General features: G+C 50.1%; 1 protein-coding gene and 1 long non-coding RNA gene across 2 annotated transcripts; one reads left to right on the top strand and one right to left on the bottom strand.

Annotated features, from left to right (window-relative positions):
- Positions 1-6,670: 6,670 nt before the first annotated feature.
- LOC129785050 (uncharacterized) lies at positions 6,671-12,438 on the top strand. Its single transcript, XR_008748524.1, has 3 exons — positions 6,671-6,941; positions 11,016-11,705; positions 12,181-12,438. It is a non-coding gene; the product is annotated as an uncharacterized LOC129785050 (long non-coding RNA).
- An 899-nt stretch (positions 12,439-13,337) lies between these two features.
- Positions 13,338-18,465, bottom strand: SPINK1 (serine peptidase inhibitor Kazal type 1). The gene is made up of 4 exons (XM_013294714.3): positions 18,368-18,465; positions 16,866-16,906; positions 16,156-16,268; positions 13,338-13,497 (listed from the first exon to the last, which is right to left on the bottom strand). Exons 1-4 carry the CDS (start codon positions 18,420-18,422, stop codon positions 13,416-13,418), a joined length of 291 nt encoding a protein of 96 aa, XP_013150168.1. The 5' UTR covers positions 18,423-18,465; the 3' UTR covers positions 13,338-13,415.
- Positions 18,466-19,656: the final 1,191 nt, after the last annotated feature.

Genomic DNA, 19,656 nt, shown 5'->3' on the forward strand with positions numbered 1-19,656 from the left:
GTGGGTTGGATGAATTTTCAGCCGTTGTTTAAATGTCACTTTGTCAAAATCCCTTCGGACGCTTTTGCTTTGTAGCTCGGATGCTGCCCTTGTGCAGGAAGGCTGGGCGCCTCCGGAGCTGCTCGCAGCGGGGTCTGATATTAGAGGTGATGTCTGTTTTGCCTGGCACCAGCCAAGCCTGTCTGATTATTTGGAGGAGAATTGGATGGCAGTGCTGAGCGATAGCTATTAAACAGGGCACCTGTGGATCCTACTCAGTATGCCTGTGTGCTGCAAGCCTGTACAGGTTTCCACAGTGTCTAGCACCAGCAGGCAATGTTGGTGTCATACCTTGGACAACATAATTAGTGTCACACCCCACTCTCCTATCTCAGTGTGATTTGCTGCCAGTGTTGTACTAGCAAAAGTGGCGGGGGAAAAAAAAAAAAAGCCATGTTTCCAGTGTACAGATAGCAACAGATATGTTTGTTATGGCAGTTGTAGCTGGTGTAATCTTGGTTGTTAGACAGCTTTAAGTGGGATTTAAAACAGTCAAAGATGCCAAAACAAATAGGAATGAGATAGATGGTCTATTAGGCACAGCTTGTTTGAATCACTCAGTGCAGGAAGACTTTTACCTGGTTTGTGATGCACTGGCAGGGCTAAATGAGAGGAAAAAGGGGTATGGCCCCAGTGGGACACGCCACCAAGGAGTGGGCCAAGGCTAGGTTTCAAGTATAGCACCAGGCAAAGCTTTTAAAGCAGCTGTACTTGCTCAGTGCTTCCTTGGCTGTTGGGCTTGGGCTTCACCCTGCTCAGTGCCTTGCACGGAGGGAAGATTCGGCACTGTGCTCCAAGCCTGGAGTCCAGACAGGTTCTCACCCGCCCATCTGATGAGCTAGAGAAACAGGTTCCCAAGGACTGGTCGTTACACTTTTATCTTTGATTGCTTAGTTGATTTTGATGTTTTTCCAGAGCAGGACCTGATTTTTTTTTTTTCCCCCGATCGTTTTAATCCAAAGCTGGTGTAAAGTGTTGGTAAGGAACCAAGGAGGTACATTGACCCTTCAGCTCCAGCCTGGGCTACCAAGATCCCCAAGCTTCCAGGGCACATGTTCATTTCCAGCAACTGCCGTTTAACGCTTGGGCCACTGGACCTGAGATGCTATTCAACAGCTTCCAGGTGTGTGGACCTATTGTACCAGCAGCTTCTGTCAACTGTATCGCATTTCTCACTTGAAGTCCCAGTGTGAACCCCAGTGAGAGGACATGTGGGGGCTGGGAGAGGGCTCACAGCAAAGCAAAGCCAGAGGCAGGTAATGCGTGGCCAGGACACGTGTGCTGCTGGTGAAAGGACAAGTATATCTCCTGTTCCAGTAAATGTGGCACATCTTTGTGCCTTTTCTCAGAGCAGAAACCCCTTTCCCATCCCCAGCAGTGACCTTTGACGTTCAATGGAAAACTGTAATTGCATAAACTGATGATTTGCAGAGCATGAGCTTTCCCAAGGCTGGTGTTTGTCAGTGACAGGTAGATGAGGAAAACAGAAGCTTCAGGGCCAGCTGGTGTTTGTATTTTTAAGTCAGTCTGCTGCTGGTAAAGCTCTAATTGACCAAACTCTGCCCTGGGAGTCCTGGCTGTGCGAGACTGCTGCCTCCTTACAGCCGTCGCTTGCCTCAACTTTCACCAGTCAGCTGGAGGCATTTTCTCTCATACTCTCTTTTTGCTAGTTTTATTTCTGTCCATGTAATTACTTTTTCACTTAATTCCTAAAGAGAAAAGAAACAAACCCAAGGAACTTGGATGGAAAGATAGATGAAGAGCTTCTTCTGTACTGGAGATCATCAGGAATTAATTTTTGACATCCTCGCCTTAGTGCAGTCCAGACTTCATTAATGCATTTGTAAAACTACTCCTGGCAGTCAAGCATGCAGTGGAATAATTTGCCTCTCCCTGTAGATTGCACTGGTGTCTGCCTCTGGGTTTGGCTGGTCTCATTTAGAAACTTGTTTGTGTTTAGAGGTTTGTGTTGCTTGTTGCTGCATGGAAGGGGCTCTTTGTACTATCCTTTGCATAGCAAATTGGCTTACGCTTTCAGCAGGGCATACAGCAACAAACTGGCTGAGGTGGCAGTGAGTCCCTGCTGCGATTTGTTGAATAGATGAAGAAACAGAGTGGGAAGATGATGGGACAGTGCTCGTGGCCATGAAAATTGGATCTGAGCTTGGTGCTTGAGTCTAGCATAAAGAAAAAGATCTTGGCCACAGAGGTAAATGGATGGAGCTGGGCGCGCAGCCATCCCTACCCTTAAACAGGCTGTGCATCCCCCTCTGAGGACCTGTATCTCCCTTGTGTGTGTGATGTGGTGCTGTGTTTACTTAAGGGCACCCGGAGCCTTATGTGATGATTTCAGATCTCCATCAGCCAAACAAACAAGCTGAAGTTACAGCAAACTACCTGTGATGGGCTGACCCGAGGAAAACATGTCTCTGCAAATGTCTGGTGCTGAGCGCCGTGTGGGCTGCCCCAGGAAGCAGCTGGGTGGGAGCTACACCAACATGCATTTTAATTTTGCTTTCATTAGAAAAGGTGGGAGCCTGTTAGGCTGCAGCGAGACTGGCAAGATGAGCCAATCGTAATAAACACTTCCAGGAATTTAGCTCTTTGCTGTCTCTTGAATGGATAAGTGCATGCTGCAGGTCTGCTGGAAATCAGCCTGCAGTGGCTTTGGTGGGGTGGGCAATTACCTGCTAGCATTACACTGCAGGAAAACTCAGTCTAGCTTTGCTAAACACAACAAACAACACAGGGCATGACACACGTATCGTGGGGTGGACGTGATGGGCAACTGATCTAATATGCTGCTGGAAACTTGCATTTTGGCCTGGGTGCAAGCCTTGGTGTTAACCCTTCCATATATGTGCTGGGAAAGCATGAACTGCTTCCTCCGGTGTAAGTGCGAGTCCCGCAGTATTAGATGTGGCATTATTCTCACTTACATGCACATAATTATATGTAGCAACTTCTTTTAAATAGTTTGAGGCTATGTAATGACTGTAATTAGGCTGCCATATACAACATAAAAAGGAAAAAATCCCCCAAACACAGAACTCATTGAGCCAGGCCCTTATTAGTAAGAGAGGAAAGTTTAAAAAACCTGAACGTTTATTATGTGCTTTATGAAAACCAATGGCTCAGCACCAGCTGTCCCTTCCCATGTGTTTTGACACCCCCAGATATGCTTCGTGATGCAGAGGTACTGGGGGTGCAGCCATCCCCTCCTGCTTGCCCTCTCTTGCTCTGGAGTGATGCTGCAGTAGCCACGGGACCTTGCAGAGAAGCTGGCCTGGGTGAGCTCTGCTAAAAGCCAGACAACTCCTCCTGAGCTCAAGTTTTTCTGCAGAGCAGGTTCACTGCTTTGTCCAAAAAGAAGCAGTAAACTCCCTGTGCGTTGGTATAGGAGCCCACAAAAGTGAAGAAAGGCAAAGGCTCTTGCACCAGCAAAGCCCAGCTTGTCCCACTTCCCTCCTATGGAGCACCACGCTAGCACTAATCCACGTGTGGCAGCCAGCCCAGGCTTTAGCAAGCCATGACTGCTGTGCTGGGTTCTGCTTAGCAGGTTCCCATAGCACTGCCCTCCCTAGGCATCCTCACCTCCTCTGCTCTTGCTGCCACCTGGCCTTCCTGAGTGACCTGGGGAGACTGCTGGGTGCTAACGAGAAGCTTCATCCCTGTTTTGGCTCCCAGGCCCGCAATGGAAACATTGGCGTGAGTGAATCTCTAAGTAAACATCCAGGCACTGGAGGAAGGGAAAGGGTAAAAACTCTGAATGATGACTGAAATGTCAGACGTTCATTATTAAGTCAGTCGAGATGTTGACAGCTAAGCTCATTAAAAGCATTCTTGATCAAAAAAGCCAAAGGCAAACCTGATTCTTAAATATCCCAGTTGTTCTTTCTGGCCTAGTTTTTAAAAACTTAAGAAGGAAATGAAATTTTAGAAAATATTTACAGAGACGAGAATGGCAGGATTTCACCACGGCCGGTGACTTCGCAGATCCGCGGGTGGCAAGGACAGCAATTAAAGCGCAGGAGGGCGAACGAGTTCTCACATCTCCTTTGCGGAGATATTGGCAGTCTTAGAAGTTGACGTGTGTGTTGTATTAGGGCTGGAAGAGCAAGAAGTCACCAGGTCTTTGAGGAGCTCTGAAGGCTTTCAGGATGTTAAAGGAGTAGTTGTGAGCGAGGCCAAGGTTTGACAGACTTTGCTGGGAGCTATAAGGGTGAAATGATCGGTGCTGTGTTGTGTGGCAGTGAAGCAGAAATGCCAAAGGACTGCTCTGAATAATGCATGGTCTTTGTGGGTCAAAGTCTCCTATGAGAAAGCTGGTAGAAAAGGCTCAGTGGAGCTTACCCTAAGCATCAGACATATATTTCAGGTTTGGATTAGGGTAAGAATAGAGGACAGCAGTAGGAACAGGGAGAAGCAGAGAAAATCTGACCTAGCAGGAGAGATCGAAAGAAAGAAAACTGTTTACTGAAGATTGAGGCAAAACAGGGTAAGCGTGAAGCTCTTAAAATGTGTAAAAAAAAGCTACTGAAAAGAGGAAGAAAATGCTTTTTTCTCTCTGTCTCTCATGGCTAGGAGAAGATGTCGTGAGCATAAGCCAAACCAGAAAGACACAGTTGCTGGGAAATGGTTTCCTGGGGAAGTTGTAGAAATTCCATTACTGGAAACCTTTGAAATGAAACTGGAAAAACACCTGATCCAGCTGGTTATGCTTTGAGCTCCTTAGGCTCCTTCAAGCTTTAATTTTTATGAGTGCATTAACTTGTGGTTATTACCGTGATATTAGAGAGATGGCACAGCTGCTGATGGCATTTTGAAAGGATTCAACTGCAGAGCTGCAGAGTCAGACGCTGCCAGAACCAGCTCCAAGGGCAAAGTCTTGAGCTGAGACCACAGGCTTTGGTGGCCGAGTTTGGATTAGAAAACGTAAACTGTGAACAGAGAAAAGTAACTCTTGATGTTTAATTAGGTTCCCTGTAAATGAGCAGGAGCACACCAGACACTTCACTGGTTTCCCCATGGAAAACCAGCGGCACAGAGGGATTTTTCTGACTCCCAGGTGCAGGAAGGGTGGCAGAGTGTGACCGAGACCTCCAGCCCACCTGATGTGATCGAGATGGGTTGCCGGGGTCAGTTAAGCTCCTGTGTATCCAGCCATGTAGATGGGGATGTGACCCACCGCCAGACAGCAGCTCCCTGCTGAGATAACTCCTGCCTGGCTCTGCTGATGGGGACATGGTCCGCCTGAGTCCTCAGGTGGGACCTGAGGCTGTGCAGGCGGTGCAAGGCCCTCAGATCTGCCAGAACTACCCCAGGAGCCTAATTTTGAGGTCGGATCAAGGGACCTGGCAGCATGCAAGTGGAGAGCAGTCCCTTGTGTGGCAGTTCACGTATCCACACCTCTCATGTTGATGGTGCCCCTGCGATCTGCAGAGCTGCGCTCTTCAGATGAAGGCCATATTGTGCTGGAAGCACAGTGCTTGGCTAGATGGACCTTTGGGGCTAGAACAGCCATTCCTATGTATTCATTGAAATGTCATTGATTTTTCTAAAGAATTATTTCCCCCTTGATGGTCTAGAAATAAAACCTCTTGCTCCGATTGGTGCAACAACCTCATGATTTCTGTTTATTGACAAGGCGGTTTTCACAATCTGTCTCAACATGGGCAAGTTATTCTTCAACATGCTCAACTGGAGAAAGAGAAAATTACATTTCTTTACCTCCCACTGCTTCCTGTTACATTTCTCCTCCCGGCTCTCCAGAGGCAGGTGGTGGTGCAAGGTCCCATCTACAGGCCTGTCCAGCAAGTTACCCAGCACCAGGTTTTCACAGGTATGTCTCCTCTTGATGTGGGCAATGCCCAGTTAGGCATATTGCCAGGCTGCAAGTTTGCAGTGATATTTTTAGTTTTCCTCTGAGGTTCCTTTTTGTCTCTAGCCTTATCTTGGCTGAAGCAAAACAGCTTGTGTGGCTACTCTTTGTGCCCCAGACTGATTTCTGGCTCGTTTGTCATGGTGCAGCCAAATGTGTGCAAAGCAAGCAAGGACACAGAATTGTGCATGCAAAAACTTTTGCGCAGAGTGTGTGTCTCAGGTTGGTGACCTGGAATCGAGGGCTTGCTCAAAGGATTCCGCAAACTCAAATGCTTTGAATAGCAGCAGCAAAGAGGAGAGTGTGGAAGCTGGTATAATGACCCCACAGGTGTATGACAGCATGTTGGTTGGGCTATCTGAGGCTCATGTGACAAAGGTGCTTCCAGCTTCCACTTTGGTTAGGACCCTTCGGGCCATTACATATATATTAGATGCTATTATATATACAGCTCAGGATTTCGGATGAGGAAGGCTCCATAGGTTTCAGAATTGTAACCACGCTGTTTCCAGCACACGCAGTCTCCAGCTGCAATACTTCAAGATGTGGCTCTGGAGCTCGTTTCCTTTGTTTGCATTTCAGTGGGTCATCCTGGCAGTGTTTTGCAGGAACAACTAAGAATTACGGGCTTAGATTAGCTGCAAGATCCTGAAAGTGATGCATTGCGTCACTTGTGGTGGCTGTACATACCTACTTCCCGCATTAACAGGAACTGGTTTGCATGGGAAAGTGCTTCTGCTGTTGGGACTGGTTGCTGGGGGTTGCTTTGCTCTCATGAGCCCTATTTCTGAGAGTGGCAGTTCAACTATGCAACTCTAAATATATGTTTCCTTGTCCAGATGTCTTATTTAGGCCAAAGCCCGCACTTTGCCTGTAAGAGCTGGAAAAGCACGGACCCGCCTTTGCAGTCAATTAACTGCCTCCAGGGCACGAATTATCTTTAAAAGGAGTTGGATTGGGATAGGGAACATGTGTCAGCGCTGGAACGAGAAGATGCCTGTCTGCCCTGGTGCCTAAAGAGGTGAACTTTTTTTTAATTGCTTTTTGGAAAGTTAATTGTAACCAGGTAGCTGCTTTCCTTTGCCAAGAACTTGGGGATATTTGTGGCTCTGGAGTAAGAAGGAGCAGCAGAAACAACGGGGCACTCATCGGGACCGAACCAGTTTATGCTTAATCTTTCAAACAGTTTTTCCAGAGAAACACCTTGGCCTTGAACTCTATCTTAGTTTATTTGCTGTACTCACCTCTTGCACTGTCAGGCAAACTGAAAAGCCCAGACTTGTTAGCGACTGTTTCTGAGCACCAGAATGAGAACCTCTTGTTGAACTGGGTGGCTGAGCTCAGGGCATTGGGGTGCTCAGTGGCCACGGAAGGGTTAGGGGGCAGAAATATCGGGCTCTGCCCCAGGCTGTTCTACTTGGTTTGTCTTAAGACACAATAGCCTGGCCTCCCTGGAGCTTTCCACACAGGGTGAACATGTGTGCTGTCCCCTAAAACATCCCATCCATAGTAGCAGGGCAAGAGCTACACTCCCCTCCTGCCCTGCGCTTCATCTGCTCGGGTTCTGCTGCCAGCTGGAGGAAAGGAGCTGAGCCCTGCTGCAGAGGGCTGCGTTGATGCAGGCGCAGTGTCCCAAACCAGTCAGGAGAGGAACATCTGGCCAGCCCCTTACTCTCGGTAATGTGCACTGAACAATCCCTTTGGTTAACAAATCCCTGGGTGCTTGTGACCAGGAGCAGGGTGAGGAAAGAGGAGTAATTCCTGCCCAAGCATCAGAGCAGCCAGAAATGCTTTCAGCCCAATAGCCACTGCAGCGATGCTGCTGCAGCTACCTTTAGTGTCTTGCTGGGGCTGGATCCAAAGCCCCGCTGTACCCACTGGTTTTGGCACACTTTGAATCAGGTGTTTGTGCCATTTCACTACCATATGCATTAGCTCATCCACTGCCTTTGAGCCAGCACATGGCCATTGGTGCAAGGACTGTGGGATGTCTTTCTCTGCTCCAGTCGTACCTTGCCTACTGCTTCAGTCCTGCCTCAGCTCCTTCTTCCCCACTGTGTTTCACCCCCTGATGGGCCCAACTTGAGGTGTCCTGGCTTTTGCTTTCAGGACTTGGCATCCTGCTGCTGGACTTGTACACCTCCGGCGCCCGTGAGGACATTGGTGGGGGACACGGTGCCCCAGAGTGTGCTATAGGTTGTATAGGGAAGGCTGCCATTTCCCTTCCCCTGCATGGATGCTGGCTTCAGAAAAAAGGGCTGATACAGGGACTCTGATTAACGCATCAGATTATAGTCCCTGAGACTGATGCCACCTGCAAACTGGACACTTGCGCTGACCAGTCTTTGTGGCTTCAAGCCACATTAGCACCATCTGCCAGCAAAGGAGAGCTTCCCAGCACCCCACAAAGCAGGTACGGGGGTGGATCTTCACATGCTTTCCTGCCAGGGTGTGCCAGGAAAGACCTGACCTTCTCCCAGAGACCAGCAGCCCCTATTGCACTTTAAGCTGCACATGTGATTTTCTGTTTGTGGCATCCTTTTGCAACTAGGAAATCTCTTAAGTTTTTGGAAAGACCCTGCAATCCAGCCTCACTGAGCTGTGCTACAGCAACAGGTTGTTGCTCTGGCATAGGTGAAGGACAGGACCTCTGCCTGGGGGCTTTCCTGGAGTTGTGCTGCTTAGCTGGAAGGAAGCAGGACTTGTCAGCATTGCATCTACCCGCAGTACTAGTGCCGACTGCGGCACCAGGAGGTCTCTGACAGTGTGCAGAGCACAAGGAATCCAGCGTCCACATGCCAGCACCGTGTGGAGCTGGCGCTTGCAGCCCCTCCTGTCCCTTGCTTCAAGCGGAGTGTGCCTGATGCAGGATGAAGGCCAGAAAACTACTGTAGAAACATTGGCAGGGCTGCCTTGCTGGCTGCAGAGCGCTTTGGATGCTCCTGATTCTCTGGAAGCTTGCTTTTTTTGATAGAGAGAAATACAAACTATTACTGTCATTTGACTTGTCTATAATGGCTCAGAGACATTAGAAAGCAAAAGTTGAGATCTTGCTTCAGATTTGCAGCTCTTGTTGTGGCTATTTGCTTCACGTCTGTGGTTATCATGGTGCTTTCAGCCCACCAGTGAAAGAGTCCGCTTATTTAGTAATGATCCTGCTGCAGCCCCGCTAAGCGCTATGGACAGTCTGTCTGTGTCAGTGCAGAGCCGCTTCCAGCTCATTCCCATACATTTTCCAAGGACAGCTTTTCCCCTAGGTAGCCTGAGCTCTGGTTTAGATGAAAGGAAATTTGCAGTTTAAAAGCATCCTTCCATTCCAGCAAGACTTTGCTTTGCAGAGATTTAACACTATCATTTCCTACTCAGATGGGACCAATTGGTATTTCTTTCTCCAGCCTCAAGCTTGGCAGCATAAACCTCTAATATAGCGGTGCTGCTGTGCTGTGCAGGGCAACTGTCTCGAGATCTGCGATGATAAAACTGTTTGCATTTGCTGCCACTCATGACATCTCTTGTTGAGGTTGTCACGACAGCCGCGCTGAAGTGGTTATGTCGGTCTGGTGTGCAGGTCTGACCCATGAAGGAGAGCAGGCTCTGGATCTCTGCTGTGCCCTGGGCATGGGGACACCGCTGTCTGCACCCTTGGCACAAGGCCAGATCCAGGAGGTGGCACGTGGCAGCATCATAGCGCACACGGAGAGTTTCGCTGGCAGCAGGCGGGTTCCCATGGGGTAGCTGCAAAGGGAAGCGCTCTCTGCCAACTGGACAGACTGGGTTTAATTCAGGTCTCCCCAAAAAAAAGACTCCTGGAACTGAACATGCCCCATGGAAAGTGCTGTCTGGCAGCTGCAGCAAATCTGAGGAAGGCTCTACTTATTTTCAGACTAGAAAAACAAATCTGATGTTGAAAAATATGTCTCAAATAGAAGCTGCCTTAATGGAGCAAGGCCAGGCAAGGCTGCAATGGGGCAAAGGTGGTGTCAGTGCTGCGTCTTCTGAACAGGCTTGAGAACAGGAATGCTTGAAACTGCCAGAAATCCAGAGCTTCTCAGCGGTGGTCTTCATGTCACTAAAGCCCCTTGGTCCAGTTTTAATCCTGACTTTGGAGTCTGCTATCATGACATTATAAAGTCAAATGCCACCAGCAATGGAAACAGATAATCCCTCCCAGACAGCAGCTTCAGTAAAGTGTTCCAGGAGGTGGAGGGGGAAGGGCTTCCCCGGCTGAATTTTACCAGAACTTTTACTGGCAGGAAACTCTCGATTTTGAAAGAAACATGGTTTTCTGATCAGAGAATGCTCCCCTGGGCCATCTGTCCTTAGCTGTCTGGTTTTCATCAGCCTTGTGACATTCCTGAGGCTTGGCAGTAGTGAGGGCTGCTTTGGAGGCACTGAGCAGGATGCAGTCCCGCTTTGACAAGCTTCCACCCGAACAGCATATCCTGGCACAGGAGTGCAGGAGAGATGCCCCCTGGATAGCCGGAGGAAGGAGAGGAGGGGAAGCATTGCCAGCTGCAAACTGCCTGCACGTCCCATGGATGTGCTGGTGCTCCCCAGGGCAGGCGGGCTGGGAGCTGGCATGGGGCTGGGCCGTGCGGGTATCTTGCTCTCTGCGGAGCCCCGGCTGCTGCAATCAACACAGTTATTTTTGGCATTTCCCCCCTTGTCATTCAAACACTTGTTATTCTGAGCAGTGCGGTGGTGGGGGCAGGCATCACGTTCCTCCGTGCCTGTGCTTCCCCAGGCAGTAAATGCTGAGCCCCACTGTCTGTACCATCCTTCGGGGTCCTCCTTGCTTGCCATGTGCCTGCAAACCCCCTGGCCTTTCCCACTACCCTGGCTGATCCCTCGGAGAGGAGCCAGAAGGGAAGGAGGAGGGATGCGGATGGCTGAGCCCTTTCTGTGTTTTGGCAAGTCCTGTTTTTTCCCAGTGGCGTAATTTAAAATGTGTTCAGGGCTCTCCCAAACACCCACCACCAGAAGCGCTGCCCTTAGAAGATGGCCTGAAAGGCTGCAGCTATTTCGACAAAGAAAAGAAGAATTGAAGCCATTATCCTTCCTCCTGTCACTTTCCCTTTTGCCCTATCCCTGCCAGATCTCCGGCACTGGAAGAAGCATCACATAGGCACAGGGAAGGATGCTGGTGTCTCAGAAAAGTCGTGCTGGCTGCTGGCAAGATGACTGCGGGCGATCAGACAGCGGAGGAGCAGCTGAGATGAAGTGCTCCCCTCAGCTTCAGGAAAGAATGTTTATGGGGGCAGAAGACTCACTTTTGAGGATGATTTTCCCATGAACAAAACTAAACCCAGTCTAGGGGTCAGTAAAACACCTTCGCACCTGCTAAAGCTTCCTCAGATTTGCACTTGTTCAAGCCAAAACTGGAATATGGACAGGAACCGTTCCCTCCTGGAAACTTGTTGCTGGTTCTGTTTCATGTGTGTCTGCTGCACAGTACCTACAGGGTGGCCCTTGACCTGCTGCTTCCAGTAATCTCAAGCCTGACAGGGACCTTGCTGTGGGACGGATGTAGCTGACATTTAGCAGGAATGCTAGTTCTCATCAGAACAGTGCCTGGGGAGATGAAGCCTGCGCTCAACCATCCAGCTGACGTGACCTGCTGTTTTGCAAGCTCAGTCAGCACCTCATTTCATCAATGAGATGCTCTTGGCTAATGCTAGGTCATGTTTCCCTGAAATGGCGTGGGCAGGAAAGATGTTCTGCTTGGCATAAAGTGGCCTCAGTGCAATCTCTCCAGCATTCTTCTGGGTGGAAGAAACCAGCTTGGGTGAGTTTGGAGCTAAGCTGGGTTTTGCCACACCACAAAGTCCAAGAGCACTGGGTGAACAGTATGAGGAAGCTCAGCCTCCTCTCCTGCCAGCCCCAGTTGCAGAGACCTCGCCAGGTAAAAGCTGTGCTCAGTTTCTCGTGTTGCAGCAGAATCGGGAATATCCCAGCTGCGGGAAGCATACTTCCAGGATCCCTGGTACAAAGATGTCAAGGCAATTTTACAGTCCCAAGCCTATTTGGGGCTACTACCTGTAGTGCATTAATTTTATATATGGGCAAAATGAATAGTTTTCCATCTGTCCCTCGACCGCAGACAGATTTGCTGGCACATCTGGGGGGGGGGGGGGGGGGCTGTGCTGCCTGCGCCCTTCCCCCCCCCCCCCCCCCCCAGCTGTATCTGGTTGCTTTTGAAACTTCAAGCGAGCGCCAGTGCTTTCCCTCACCTTGATCATGCATTTTTTTTGGTGTTTCAGCCACTTCTTCAAGGAACGTAAAGAGAACTCAAGCACGTCTTTTGAATTACGGTGAAGTTCAGGATTTGCTAAAGGTTTGCCCGAAATACAAACAGCCGTTTACCCAAGGGCTGCAATTCACGGGGGGCACCGGGAGGGTTCAGCCCCCAGCCCCAGCCGCTCCGTCCCCGGCTGGTTTGAGGTTCCCCATGACAGTCCCTGGGCACCACAGCGGGGAGCCCCCGTCCCGGGGAGGGGGGCGGCAGGGCCAGGCAGGCACATCCCTCCGGCGGCTCTGGGGCCCCCCGTGTCCCTGCAGCCCCCGGCCGGAGCAGGAGGTCGCTGCAAGCCTCGCCGCGGGGGTCAGGGCCGGGGCCGGGGGGGGCGCTGAGCGCCGGGGCTGACCGTCCCCCGCGGCTCCCAGCCCCGCTGCGGGAGTGCGCTGCCCCGGGGGCTCGGGGCGCCCGGCGCCGCCTCCCCGCGGCCCGGCCGGGCCGCCGCGGGCTCCGCTCCCGCCGCGGCGGCGCAACAGCGCCCTCCAGCGCCCAAACCGCCTCCTGGATCCGGCCGGGGACCCGCAGCTGTATCCCGCTGCGCCGGGCGCCGCACCGCCCGCCCCGGGGCCGGGGCACGGCTGGGGGCCAGCAGCAAAGCTCACCTTTGCTAGAAGCGGAAAAAAAAAATTGTCTGGAGAAACGGAGCTTTCTTTTTATTTTTCCGAGGCACTGGGTAGCTGTGACCCGCTGGGTGAGGCTGGTGGCTCTGGGTGTGTGGGGACCGTGTGTGATGGGAAGTGGCATATGGACAGGCTGGAGATGGGTCAGCGTTGAGATGACTTGTTGGACTCTTCCTCCTGGCAAAGGCCCTGGAGCAAGGGCTTTAATGCCCTGTATTTAATGAACGTAATTACAAGTCATGGGAATGCTAAGTTCTGTTACTTGGAGGCTGGAAGTTTAGAGAAGGAAAACAGAATTCGTAATGCAAAAAGAGCTGCCTTGTTATGCCAGAGCCTGGCTGCCTCTTGGGCATGTCCTAGCCTTGTCCCCGGGGCTCTGTCAGTAATAGGCTCGCAGCTCTTTAAGGACATCACCAGAACAAACCATATTTTTCAGAAAGGTATTTTAAATGTCAGGGAAAGGGGTCTGCTGTGTGTGTAAGAAATCCCAGTGCAAGACATGGCAATGCTTCCATTTTATTAGGATCTTCTATAGGTGACAAATGGATTTGTGCTATCTTCTCCAGAACGGTTGCACCTTTTAGTTTTGAGCGGAGTTGGAGCGTGGAGAGGGCTTTTGGCACATACCCCTGTTCTTTATGCGCACGTTAGTGTTTCTTTGCCTGGAAGAGACGTTAAAAATGCTAGAGGATGCCCTCAGGTCCCTGATACATAGAAGAGCCTGGCTCAGAGGACAAAGAAAGAAAGAAAGGAAAATACTGCTTAAATCATCATTTAACTGTTATGCACAGTAAGTAAGGCCATGTATTCTGACAGGGAGTTCAGGGTTATCATGGACATGTGTTAATTAGTTCCAATAAGCTCAAGAGCTGCTGCTTCCTGACACCTCTTGGCAGAATAATTCACCTCTGTGCTATAGGACGGCACCAAGACACCTCTAATGCCTGTCTGGCTGCTGATGATAAAGGTTATGACTTTGTTTTGTAGGTTTTTTACAGACAAATGCCTGCCATCATGTCTTGCTTGGGCTTGGACGTGCCCACAGCCTCCCCTCCTGATTGTTTCTGCAGCAAAAGCGACGAAAATATTAAAAAGGCACCTGCAGAAAATTATTGTTATTATTTTTTGCCCAGTAGTGGACTTAATTACTCCAAATTGTTCCATTTTCATATAGAATCGTGATGTTCTCATCTTTGGAAAGACAAACCCATTTCTCAGGTGCATAGAGAAATGCTGGCAAAATTATTTTCAAGCTGTTTTGCATTTTGCAAAAAGCGTCTTGCACGCTGGTCACAGTGAGGTGACCAAGGGTGACAAGTGAGACACTGCTGCCGCAAGGACCGGCCACATGCTCTCACAGGAGTTATTCCCAGACTCCTTGCAGGCCTCCAGCTCTTGTCAGACTGGTTACACACACAAAACTGCAAATGACACTTCATCCTGCCTCTTGGCTACCTGACTTTTCCCCATGGACCAAAGCTTTATAGACGAGGACATGCCGTTTATCTCTCCCCTGAGCCATTTGGCACCGGGCATTTCCAGCGTCCTGATGCCTGGCCCAGATTGCCTTGACCGGGAGAACAAATGGCTGTTGTTCCTAACCCCAAAACTTCTTCGCTTGGGAATGCTACAGGGAAGCTGCAAGGCTCAGGGCTTTGACCCGCAGGAGCAGCACGTTTCCAGTTGCAGCTGCTGAGACCTTGGGTGAAGGGGCGTTTGAAGATGTCCAGGATTGCATTGCCTGTCAGTGCAGGGTGGATACCAGCACCAGCTTCTCATCCATCCCTTCCCTCCCTTGATTCCTGGCTGGCTCTGCATACACCACTGGCTCAGTCTTCTTTTTGTTACCCCAAGCTTTCCTTCTTGTGACCACTGAGGTCTTCCATCCCCTCCAAAGCCGTGCTCCACACTGGGGTGAATGTAGCATCCTGGATGCCACTTTGCTCCCTGCGCAGCTGGCTTTGAAGCCTTGCTCGCTCTCTTTACCCTGCTCTTGGTTCATGGCCAAAGCCCTAACGATGTTGTGTCTGACGAACCTCCCACCCCCATCTGTTGCACAATATAGCCGACAGCTGGTGCTGGGCTGCTGGCTTCCAGCATGGTCATTACCACCCTGCCATGCTGTGCTGGGTCATTAACCATGGCGCCTTCGTTCGGGAGATCCTACTCAGCATGTCTCTGCCTGACTGCATCATCTTCAGCCTTAAAACGTAAAACCAGCATTTGAGCAGGCCAGGAGCAGAATATAGGGCAGTGGTCTGGGTTAATGAAGGAAAGAGGCGACAACCAGACCAACAGTTCTTGTCCAGGCTGTTCTTCCTGGTGGTCTGGATTCTTGTTCCTTGTTACTGTAGATTTAGCCGGAAGGAAATGCTCCTAAAAGCAGGATTTGGCTCCACAAGCCCATTCATCCAGGGACAGAAAAGCTGGAATCTGACCTTCTGTTAGAGATGTCTCTGTGGATGGCAGATGGGTATGTGAGCCTGATCACCCAAAGCCCCTGCTGTCATCAGGTGAAACCAAGGGTGAAGCTCCTTTAGCCCCACAGATGGGGGCATCTGGCTACAGATAAGACTCAATCTTCCCAACAGAGATTTTCGAACTACCTAATAGCATTGAGTGGGAAGTAATTCCTTCACTTGTGTGACACAGAGTGCTTCCAATGTATAAATATACTCGAAATTACCTAGGGCCCAAGCCAGATGAAATGAATCAAGTCTTGCCAGAGATGTCTCTAGCATTTGGACCTGGCCTTCTGCTAAGACAGTGCAATCTGGCACCAGCATAGATTAAATATAAGGCTCGTTCTTAAAAATACCCAGAGCAAATTGTATCCTCTCATATGCTGAGAAGACAGAAAGCAGAGCTCAGCTATAAATTGCTGGAGTGAAAACCTGTAGTTTTTTCTCAGCTACCACACATCTGAGGTCACCTGGAAAAATATTTTTCTGCCTGCATGCTAGATCTGGGCAGACTTTGAGGACTTTGCCATTTGTCTGAGTTCCTGGACACCCGCCAGCATAGTCCGAGCAATGGCTGCAGCTTGGCAGCTGCAGGTGTAGGGAGATTTTGGCCGTGCAGTCCCTGCTTGTAGGCAGTTTGTGCACACAATGGACCTATTTTGCAGACGGAGTCCACATGCTCAGAGCAGCAGCTGCAGCAGCTGTGCGGGAAGCCAGATTCATGCCAGATGTCCTGGGCTCACGGCCCATGCTCCATCCAGCTGCACGCAAAACAGCTTTCTTTCTAGGAAATCCCAGATACATGTAGTAGCCCTCATCTGCGTGATAATTAGACTTGCAGGAGGTCCCCATACTCACAGGTTCTGAAAGCACAACAGGCACTCATTGCCGTATAGGAGGTTGTCTGTGCCACAGACGGGGTCAAAGATCTTTGTACAACCTTTTCCTAGGTCGTAATTGCCACAAGCTGCCTGGAGACACAAAAAGGTAATGCTGAAAATGTTAAACATGCTTTCAATTTACCAAAGGTGCTTTGCAGTCACAGGGGGGTATGTATTTTATATATCTTGATAACCCATCCCAGCTTGCTCAGGGCTCTGCTATGAACTCTCAGAAACACTGGGACCACCTGTCACCATGCAGTCCCTTGGCCAGCTGAACTCTACTTGGCACTGCTGCGCACCCTCAGGAGTTACAAAATTAAGTAATGCTCCACGGGCAGTACCTGATCATGTTCTTCCTACTTTTTATTTTTATGCCACCATATTTTTATTTTTAAGCCAGAGAGTAAGGGGAGCTTTCATCTCCTTGGCAGGTAACAGCAGTATTCAGCTCTTTGTTAAGTTTTCCTCCCCTGAGTGTGGGGGAATGCAGTGGGAAACCAGTATTGTCACTGGATTTTGCTGTGGTGCAGCAGGTGCAAGGAGGTTCCCAGGCAGTGGCACCTTTGGGCTGCCAACCCAGCAGCTTCACTGTGTCTAGCAATGCTGGCTCCCTAGCGTATGGGCTAGGGCTGTCTCACTAAAGCTGGGCATACCCCCGTGCTACACATAACCAGGAGCCTTCACCTCTGTTCCTTTGCCAGCAGCTCCATCCGCTTCAGCGCTTCCTAGAGAAAGAGTGGAGGGAGAGAGAAAAAGTCTTAGCACCCATCACTCGGGCTGGTTTCAAGGGGGACGTAGTAACGATGCTTTAGGCTGAGGACCGTATATCTTCACTCAAACACCTTTGTCTCAGCAAATGATTTCTTCCCTTGGATCTCCCCCATTTCGCAGCCAGGTCCCTCCCTGCTGCATCTGCCCCTTTTCCCCAGCAGAAACACTGTCAAGGCCAGATGTACTTCTAGTGACTTTCCCTGCCAGCTGCAGGGGAGCAAAGGTGGCTGTTGTTATCTCTTGTTACCCATTCATAGGTAAATGAGAAACTCCTGTCGATGCTGGACTGGTGCTGGGGTAAATCCAGGGTGATTTTTCTCATGTCAGTGGGTTTGTACCACAAGGAAGCAGAGGAAAAGATAAGTTGCTGAAGGTCTCTACTAGAATGAGAAATGGTTGGACCCCGAGGTCTCACACCAAGTGGGAGCAAGCTGCGACTTTGGTGGGCTTCTGCATGAAGAAGCTGGCCCTGAGCTGACAGCTGGGATCACATGCATGGAACATGAGGTGGATATATTTTGAAAAACAATCTGAATTTGTTTGGCAAAAGGCAGTACTGGGAAGACCTTGGGTTGCTTACAGAACCAGAAGTCATCTACGTAGAGGATTTAGACTACACCTACATTAACAACCAGTGTGGCCCCTAAGCAGTGGGTCTGTAGAGTGAAATGGTTTGGTGCTGAGGACCTGATAGCCACACCGTTTAATGTTTCAGGGATTTTACTTTGGATTAGCACCGGTCCAGACCCAGGAACTGTAGCTCACGATACATGCTCAGTTCATCTGAAATGAGTCCAGATTTTGTGCTCAGACAGCTCTGCAATGGCAGCTGCCGCACAGTAAATAGGATGATGGAGAACTTGTTTCAGAAGCACCCTCCTGTTTGGAATGAACCCACTAGTGCAGAAATCCCAGGGGAACAGGACCTGAAGAGCAGCAACAGCTCATGTTCTCATCCCTCTGCACCATATGGGATTTTGAAAACACAGCTGGCTTAAACATTGACTTTGGTGGGGCGAGCTGCATTTTCGCTTGCATAGATGCATTTCCTGCCCCTTGGGTTTGCTTTTTTAAAACTGGAATAGCACCTCTGCACTCTAAAAGAATCGTACCGTCCTAGAAATCACCAGCTCCAGCCTGAATCCTAGCCCTGAAGGGATAGTCTCAGCCCAGCAAGTCTGCTCGCTGTTGGGAGCAGGTGCCATGCACCCTTTTAAAGCCTGTGCTTTAGGCTTGCTCACAGACCACTGGTTTAATGCACGCTGGCCCCTGCAGCATTCTCTGATATTCCCTGCCCAGGGCCACAGCAAGGTCCCAGCACCAGCTGGCCTCTTCCCAGGCTTACCTTCCCCGCAACGGACCTGGGAGCTTTAGCCAGGAGAAGAAATGGCTCCTAAGCAAAATGTCGCACTCACCTTGGTAGCAGCAGTGTGCCAGGGAGAGGAGCAGGAAAACACCAGTTGCCTTCATGGTCAAGGTAATGCTTTACTGGGGACAGCAAGAAGGAAACGGGACACTTTCAGGCTTTCAGAGTTCCCGTCTCCCGACAGTCTGTGCTGGGACCTTTATAGCTTTCCCCATCTCTGGCACCACGTTGCATGGCCAGCTCCACCCCATAGTCTTGTGATGACAACATTCAAAGTACAGGGACAGCACCAGGTGGCAAATGGCTCATTGGTGTGCGCAAGGATGAAAGCCTTTCTGAAGCCAATGGAGGTAATGATCCTTATCGCTGGCGAGGACTGGAGCTGCATCTCAGGTGTGAGAAACAGCCTTGGGTCTGCACTGCAAGTGGGGAAAAAGTGACTTTGTACAAGAAGCAGATTGGAGAAATAGGCAGGACAGCAAGGGAAATACATGTGTTAGCACGAGTAGTGTGGCTTTGATTAATGACCCTGCCACTGCCGCTGGCAGGGCTCTGGGTGAAGATGGCTTTAGTCTGCACACGCCTTTCCTGGCATGATCTGCAGAGATGGGGTGTCACAGCGTCCCTTCCCTCCCCAGACAGCTAGGGACAGCAGCAAGAACTGCTGCTGCAGAGCAGAGAGCTTGGATGTGCCTTGGGCTCGCCTGTGGCTGCACATTCCGTGCTGCTGTTTTGACTGCACATCTCTGATTGCAGGCAGGCAGCTGAAACGAACTTGTTGGGTCGGATGCTGCTCCTTTCCCCTCTCCCCGGCTGTGGTTTGGAGTAAACCCTGGAGATTTTCTATGTTTACTCCACCAATGGTGCATTGTGGAGAGTGGATCAGTCCCTTGGGTATTAGAAGGATTAATTAATGTTTCTAAAGCACTTTGATATCTCAGCCATAAATCACTGGAGAAGTGCAAAGCAAATTATTACTAATGGGGGCTTATGACTCAAAGTCAGATTTTTAATTAGCTGAAAAGGAAAAAGTCAATGCCAAGAGCAATTCAAGGAGCTGTTTGTGAGACAGAACTCTCAGCTCAGTCAGCAGCTGCTCCACTGTCCAAGGGAGACCCCGGTCTGAATGCGGCTCTGGAGGATGCTTATCCCTGCCATAAACACATCCTTGTGAGTTTGCTTCAGTGGTGATGGAAAGTTTCCCCACTCTCATCTGGGCTTCCCTCTGCTCTCCCTGGGGTGACCTGCAACATGAGGCTGAAAGAACTGCTCTTAATGGCATCTGTTGTTTTATTAACTCAGAGACTAAAGCCAGCTTTCGGTATAACCCGCTCAGCA

The sequence above is a fragment of the Falco peregrinus genome, chromosome 8 (assembly GCF_023634155.1).
Source record: "Falco peregrinus isolate bFalPer1 chromosome 8, bFalPer1.pri, whole genome shotgun sequence".
Classification (NCBI taxonomy): Eukaryota; Metazoa; Chordata; class Aves; order Falconiformes; family Falconidae; genus Falco; species Falco peregrinus.